Genomic DNA, 8,143 nt, shown 5'->3' with positions numbered 1-8,143 from the left:
TTTTTAAAAAAAACCCCTTAAAGCTCTCATAAAACACTTCTTAAATTTGCCTAATTTCTTTCCCCCTAACCCACTATGGAATTCACTATGGGTGTCATAAAATGACTACAGCAAACCCAAAGCACAATTAAGACCAATCACTGTCAATTACTAAGACTTCGTGTTAGCACTAAAACACATAGAACATGCAATGCAACTTGGGGAATACTCGTACACAATGTTGGAATATTCAACTTGCTGACATGTAAACCAGCTAATGCACATTAATGTGTCCTGTTTGTAAGACTTTTATGTGGGATTAATTAATGCCTGAAAACCACCTCACACGTGAATAAACCTGACAGGGTAAACAATTTTCCCATCTGCATTTAGTAGACATGTTGCAATATTTGCTGGTAAAACACTGCTCTGCCTGATGCTCCACCACTTGCACTAGATACACATGAGCATTGACAGCAGCCTCCACCCCTGTGTACCACGTGACCACCGCTGTAGTCACATGACCCGGTGACGTCAGGCGGTCCTTCCGATGCAGGGGATCTAGACATAGCTGCTGAGAATGGCCTCTCGCACCCTGCAGTATGGTGAGAACATACCTCTGTACCTGACTTCATGGCATCAGTTATGTGTGTACGTGACCTGCAGATAACCAGGCACAGACTGATTATACATACAGATATGTAATGCTTTGCCGATCAGTTTATTTTCAAGGAAAGGTGGCAGCTCTATATGAGTCCTATATCTGCTTCTGGGTCTCCACTTCTACTTGTAATAACCTGATGGCAGTCAAATGATTGATATTTTATACATTGGTTCATGTTACTGCAGGTGGAAAATAAGTAGGAGTAGAAGCAGAATATTGTCACACTGGCAGAGGTTGGCAGGTATGTGAGGGTTATCTTTGGGAAGCAATGCACCATCACACAGAATTCTACAAGTGGGACTTATATAAAACCAAAAACATACAGTGATAACATTTAGTCCCAATAAGGGTGCTTACATGTAGAAGCTGTATTAGCTGTCATTATTTATAATTTAAGTCATTGTGTTATTTGGTTGATCATATTAAGACATATCCTGAAATTAATCTTGGACTCTGATACTAATTCATATATTTTATGTCAGGGAATTATTAGTGGATTTTTTTATTATTATTATTATTATTTTTATATTATTTACATGCTGTTGTCAAGACCGGTCAAATCCTAAAAGCTACCATTGGGTTTTATCTAGAAATCTAAATGGGCGCACCACTTCCCTGACTCCTTCAAGTTGTGTCTTCTAGATGTTTTGCATAAACAAATACAATTTTAACTAAAACAAAAAATCAAAAGGCACTATAATACTTACTGTAATCACTTGTTTATTGAAAACTCCACCTTGGTAACCTGATCCCTGGCAGATGATTGTTCATGTTTATGGTTTTAAATTAACTGTATAATATTTTACCTGGCAGTTTTCATTTCTTGAAAATTATATGTAATAACATGCTTATTAGTTGCAAAAAAAACTACCCTGAGGAGAATAATTCAACATTTTATCTATTTTGAATCTAGGAACAGAAATCTCTTCCATTTCAGTTGTTTAACTACTTTGACAACTTCTCTACATTGGGTGAATTGAAGGAATAGTCTTCAATCTTCATGTTTCCCCTTTTACAGAAAGGGTAGACAGAGCTCTAACTCAATATTAATAACTCCAGGGACTTAACCTATGATATTATTGTTAGTGTGCTCTATTTGATTTCACAAATTAAGTGTGAAACTACTCCAGAAAGTAAAGTGGGAATGTGAATACTTTTTAGATTATAATATGCTTAGGTTGTATATGGCTGCATTCCAGTATTGGCGAGACACGCAACTGTCTAGTTTACAAAATACCATCTGCTTTCATTCCACCGTTCTACAACTAGCAATGAAAAACAAAACGGGTAATTATTCAAAATACTTAAGGACCTTTTATTGGTTACTTACCACTGGATTGAACTAATGAACATATAACATTATTGTCACTGTTAGGAAATCAAAACACATGTTTTTTTCATGCCTGAGCACTTGCATGTTATGTACCACTGTGCACTGTTTTCTGACTGTTAATAAAGACTTGGTTTGTTTTTTTTTTAAAAAAAGAAGAGTTTAATTTGCAACTAAAATTCTAACAAAAAGGACCAACCTTAACCTTTAGTTAAATAATTGTCTTTAAGCAGTGTTTGTTATGTCTAGGCTATATCAATTGTTGCCCTAGTTGTTGTCACATGACATTTTTCCAGAGGAAATGCAGCATTTGATTTCTGACACTTAAATCTGCATGCAATCTTTCCTGATATAAGTATCATTGTCCTTGTGACGTGTTATGTGTATATGGCTATCTCTTTGTACTGTATGAATGTATAGCAGAATGTGTGTGGAAGGAAATTATATGTACTGTGTGTTTAGGACCTCTGCTCTGATGTATATGAGTATAACAAGCTCTAACACTAAGGGGTCTATTTATTAAAGGGTGAAAAGCCATACCGCTGACTAAAATGGCTGTTTTCTTCAACGATAGAGCTTCACCCTTTGCATAAAAAAGAAGTGCTATCCCTGGCGGTAAGATTCACAGACTGGTCGCTTCTCTATGCAAAGCATGGGGAAACCTATAAGCCTGTTTAATAAAGATCACAGCTGAACAAATAATGCTGCAATCATTATTCTGTTATCGCCATCTGAGGGAAATAGATTAAGAATTGCTTTATTATTTGAATAAATGTTGAAAGGTTTTGGAATATTTTTTTAATGCATGTGCATATGCCTTGAGGCATACGCACATACATGCACATGTAACTTAACCCTTACTGCTCTGATCCTGTATTATTGAGACAGCTGGGTATAGCTGACCCGGTCCTATTTTATTGATTTCGACAATAAATGATTTTCTATTGTCGCAATAAGCGGAGATAGAAAATCAGCCTTATTGCTGAATTTTAATAAATAGATCGCACATAGTTAATTCAGAAAAGGAAGATTGGGTTATACTGGAAACCAGCTTTGTAAGTTAGTTAATTAATGGATTTATTTATTAAATGGTCAGTAATGTATTTGCCTTGTAATTAGCATGACATTTTATACGTGTGCTCCAGCATTTGACATGAATTTGATAAAGGTAAGAGACATTTCTTATTAATGGAATCCCTTGTGAGGCAAAAGCACCTAAGATTGTATTACATTTCTACACTTTGTAGTGTCGTCTGTAGTGTGTATACCCATGCTTCTGGAATTGTATTTATCACTAGTACAGGAATAATTACATTACTTTTTTCTTTTTGTTTAGTAAATGGTCACCTCCCAATGCTTCAGTTAGAGGAGGAAGATTTGGAGAGGAATCCCCTGTTTAGTAAACTTCTACTAGAATTGTGCCAGATTCTGGAGCCAAGTGGGGGTAGTGCCAGCTTAATCCGTGAACTGGAGGAGGTAATTCATTCTATATAGACAGTCTCTGAAACCAGCATTTCCAGTTACTCTATAAATGTTCCCTGACATGCTCCTTCCCATTAGTGGAGTCACTGATTATCCTGGGTCTCCTCCATTTCTGTTCTATAGTACCAAAGCAAGTTGTTTTTTGTTTGTCATTGTTAAACAGCTGCTGAACTGGGAGTGTGAGTAGGAGGACCAATAGTAAGCTGCAAGCTCCATGCTTGCTGCTTCTTATTGGTCTTTGTGGGGTCACACCCCCAGTTCTGTAGTACAGTACATTAAAAAAGGTACCAGCAAAGATCATCAGTGTACTGTCCTTGGGCCACACTAAAGGGAAGCAGCAGGGCAATGAAAATTTAGCAACTAACCGAAAAAAAATTATTTATATATATATAATGATACATATCTCAATCTATATATCAGGGTGACCTCTTTTAGATGGGTACCAGACAACTCTGGGCCAAAAAGAAGGCAGTCACAACCTTGAAAATGAAATGAAGGTTATGACTGCCTTCGTTTTGACTCAGCCCCCCACCTGTCTATCCTTAAGTGGTTTAATCAGAACAGTCTGGTCCTTCAAATACTACTTATAAGTTTAGAGGCACTAAATGAGGTTTGTCCCATAGTATAAATTGTTATCTGAAAGGGGTCACCATGACATTGTAGACGGGCATCCACAGTTTGATGAAAATGTGCACAGAGAACCTCATGTTTATTCTAAAAGTCATATTACAGAGCTTATATCACTGCAGAGTTTAACATATATCTGTCTCTTATTATGTATAAATATGTTCTTGCTGCTTAAAGTGTGCACCTGTATCTGTATTTTATATATGAGATAAATGTGCTTCACTTATTACGTTGCATCATCAAACATGATCAGTGTTAAACATAAACAATATCGCATAAAGTGTATTGAAACTGCTGAAAAAGCAGGCATTCCTAACCTTCTGCTTAAGTGAAATTATTCCTGTGCAAAAGTACCCAAGGTGCTGCAGTCTGGGGGTAGGGGGGGGGGTATCCCGGACCATTTAGAGATTGTTTGGAAGGTGCTAATCATGTTACTCATATGATCACTGTCCGTGTTTTTATTTAACTTGAAGCACTGTTTTTGGCATAATTTCAGCACTTGTCTTGTTTAGCATCCCTTTTGTGTCGGTCTCTGTTACTTTTCATGAAGACAAATCGTCGCCTCTTTAGGTGCTATCTACCTATAAATGCTATGTAGTGTTTATCTGTTTGTAGTATGGAACAATGTTGCCATTGAATAATGAGCACCTCCTGTCCCTTATGCATTACTTTCTGTTTTTGTACGAAGACGCAAAGAGAGCTACGACTGCAGAGGAAGGTGTGGCTAAGGTCAGAGGTGGTTCACAGGCTGATACAGGAGATGTTATTGGATATGCAGGTTAAGAAGCAGGAGGGCACAATAACCGATGAGGAGAATAAGGTATATCTTTATTATAATTCTATGATTTTTTCCCCTGCCTCCTTTCCTATACATATAGTCACTGACAGTCATGGCTACATACACTTAAACTGTGTTTTTGTGTGTCTATTGCCCTCTCACTCTTTCTTTGCAGTTTCAGGACGGTCTCCAGCAGTGTTTGTTGGTCACAGAATGTTCGCGCCTTCTACCTTCTGATGCAGAGTCTGGTTCTGTATCTCTTCTTGGGTTAGAGAAGCAAGATTTGTTGGACCTTCTTCCATCAAATATGGTGACATGCAGTCAAGCTCTCCCGTTAAATTACATGCCCATTCATTGCTTTCCTTCGATATGTGATTGCTCAACTTGGTTTTTAGGATGTTCTCTGGATAAAAGAGCGACTTCATAAGCAGCTGGAGGAGGCTCTGCGAAAGAAATGTTTTACTTTTTTGTCATTTCACCAACCTGAGACAGGTGTGCCCACATTCGCTATCTGTCTATACCATCTTTCCTCCACTCTTTACTTGTTCTTTCTTCTCATGTTTAGAAGTAGTTTAAAAATATTAATAAGCAAAACAAGCACTGAGAAGATATTAAATTCTAGTGTGAGTCACCTTGAAAAGAAACAGCAATTTCAAATGAAATCTCATCACTCCACCTACATTGCACTGCCTCTGGAGTCATTCATTTTGTTTCTGTATATCACTTGCGTGTGTGTGTAATCTCCCCAGTTGTACAGCACTATGGAATATATATGGTGATCTGCAATTAAGTTGTGTTTAATTGTCCTGAGGATCAGTTTTGGTGCTAGATCCTTCTATTGTCTCCACAAAATAAAGAGACAGACTAGATTAGATATGGTATCAAGATACAGGCTAGGTATGGTTATGAAGGCTTAAGATACACACGTGTGATCATTTCGTCCACATATGTTTGATTTAGGCCAAAATGGCCTGTAATCATTACATGTATAGATCTCCACCAAGGACTGTCAATAGTTGGGAATGAATATTTAAACTTTTTTGGCCCATAATGTAGATGGCTGGTTGCCATGATTATTGTGAGTGTTATCATTGGCCAATTCACTTATGAGGCGCTACAAGATGCTGCCGTTCGCAGGTGGCCAAATGTTCAGATGTTCCTATCTCATGTCGCCAGCTTTGCAATATTGATAAATACCAATGGAAGTGCTTTTCAGTCCCAAAGTTTGTACATCTTTACATGTAGCTGTCACATCACCCTCCCGCTTCTATTTGATATCCCAGATTATTAAACTTTATTTTACTCATGCAGATGAGGAAGGTGAAGTTCTCCGGGCAGCAAAAGCTCTTCGCTTGGCCAGTACGCTGGAGGACGAGAAGAGGAGGCTGCAAAATGAGCAGGAGAAGCATCAAGAAATGGGAGCTTTACTGGAGAAACAGCAGGAGATGTATCCTCATGTGAGTGTATAAGGAACATCAGATGTATATTATTGAAGAACAATCATATCCACTATTGGATATTAATACATTTCTAAGCTTGGTATTACTGAACTAAATAAAATACTTAAAATGTATGCTTGCCTAAATGTGACCAGTGCTCTGAGCAAACAGCTACTGGTGGTGCTTCTCATTCTTGGATCACTCTGGAACTGTGCAAAAGCCAGATTTTAATTTTCCATACAAAATGCAGATTGGTGGATTCACATTCACACATCGACATGGCAAATTATGTCACAGCAACATATCTGGTCTAATTTTCCTACATCACACTGTGGATAAGAGCTGTGTATATTAGTATTATTTGGTTTTAATAGGGTAGGGATTACATACCTTGTTATACTTCATGTGCTAACAAAGCTGCAGTGAAAAGTCAGGATAAGTCTAAACAATGAAATATGAATCTTTTAGTTTTTAATTAGCTGTGCTTTAAGTATTCATAGAAACAACTTTCAGGAGCATCTTTTAGATCTTGAAGATATTTTAAAGGACAAAATAGAGAAACATGCAAAGGCCAATATATACAAGATAGCAACAAAATGAATGGTGGAATAATAAAAGGAGACAGAATGAGAATAGTGTTAGTAGGAGAATATTCTCCTGTAGGTTTCTTAGAATAACTAGATAGAATTACTTTTTAGGATAGAAATCTCTCGGATGTATCATCAACATGTAAATCTCATCCACTGCCTCTGTATTTTAAGGTGCTGCTGCGCTGCCTTTCGTTTCTTAGACAGGCTGCCTCCGATCTCCGTCTCCAAGCACAATCTGACATTGATCGCATGAACGCTGAATATTTGGAGGCAAAGAGCAATGCACTGTTTTTAAAACTGCGGTATGTGTTCTGAGCACTAATAATCAGCAAATGGTTTTTGAGCATATTACTTGTTAACGATCACATGACCTCTGTTCCCTTTTCCCACTCACACAGCATGGAAGAGCTTCAGGTTCTCACAGACACTTACAACCCGGAGAAGGTTGAAGTTCACCGCTATATAAGGTAACAAAAAAAAAAAAAAGAAAACTTTCTGTTGGGTACAGGGAAGGTGCCCTCTTCACATGCTTAATGAAGCTGCTTTCCAGGTCCAGTTTGGAAGCTGCTGTGAAAACCGAGAAGACTGAACTATCTGCATCTAAGCAGATTCTTGCCTCTTATGAGTTCCTGGGCACAAAGTTTGAGGAGTTGGTGCAAGAATATACTCACCTCCGAGACAAGATCAAGGACAATCGCTGGGCAATTCAGGAACTCAGCAAGACATTACCCTGAGCAATATTAACATTCACCTTTACATTGCCAGAACCTCTGAGGGCTCTCCATAAATAGGGGTATAACACTGCCTACTTTACATGCTCTGGTGCTAAGAACTGTAACAATCCCTACACAAGAAAGTTGCCTCCGTGTGGAGGGTCACTGTAAATACAAAAGACTTGTGTATACAATTTTTTTATAATTAAGGACTGAAAGTAAAGCACTGTACATAAGTCAGATAATACTTCACAAGCAACACATTCATAAGTAATTATACTACCAATAACTACAGTAATAAATTAAAGAAATAACTGACATGTATTTGGTATTATTTATAGGAACATTATTTTTTCCATAGTAGGTGAACACTGCCATTTGAAGACTACAAGATACAAAATGTATTGAACAGAAGATCAATATCGGAGCCCTACTATATACGCGTGGGTCAGGGATTGGGACACCTTGGTCCCAATCCCTGACCCATGCGTATATAGTAGGGCTTATTTATTATTACTGCATTTCTGTGCAACATTTACAC

At 37.7% G+C, this 8,143-nt stretch overlaps 1 protein-coding gene across 1 annotated transcript; it reads left to right on the top strand.

Annotated features, from left to right (window-relative positions):
* Positions 1–482: 482 nt before the first annotated feature.
* HAUS4 (HAUS augmin like complex subunit 4) lies at positions 483–7,920 on the top strand. The gene is made up of 9 exons (XM_075211358.1): positions 483–584; positions 3,310–3,449; positions 4,771–4,902; positions 5,036–5,170; positions 5,256–5,352; positions 6,172–6,317; positions 7,061–7,191; positions 7,288–7,356; positions 7,440–7,920. Exons 1-9 carry the CDS (start codon positions 560–562, stop codon positions 7,621–7,623), a joined length of 1,059 nt encoding a protein of 352 aa, XP_075067459.1. The 5' UTR covers positions 483–559; the 3' UTR covers positions 7,624–7,920.
* Positions 7,921–8,143: the final 223 nt, after the last annotated feature.

The sequence above is a fragment of the Mixophyes fleayi genome, chromosome 1 (genome assembly GCF_038048845.1).
Source record: "Mixophyes fleayi isolate aMixFle1 chromosome 1, aMixFle1.hap1, whole genome shotgun sequence".
Classification (NCBI taxonomy): domain Eukaryota; kingdom Metazoa; phylum Chordata; class Amphibia; order Anura; family Limnodynastidae; genus Mixophyes; species Mixophyes fleayi.
The sequence above is the reverse complement of the archived record's forward strand: the minus strand, read 5'-3'. Positions and strand labels throughout refer to the sequence as shown.

Excerpts from the sequence above, each read along its gene's own strand:
- HAUS4 (XM_075211358.1), top strand. The coding sequence starts at position 560 with ATGGCCTCTCGCACCCTGCAGTATG. Across the intron at positions 5,353-6,171 it reads ATTTCACCAACCTGAGACAG|ATGAGGAAGGTGAAGTTCTC; the intron begins GTGTGCCCACAT and ends TTACTCATGCAG. Across the intron at positions 6,318-7,060 it reads AGCAGGAGATGTATCCTCAT|GTGCTGCTGCGCTGCCTTTC; the intron begins GTGAGTGTATAA and ends CTGTATTTTAAG.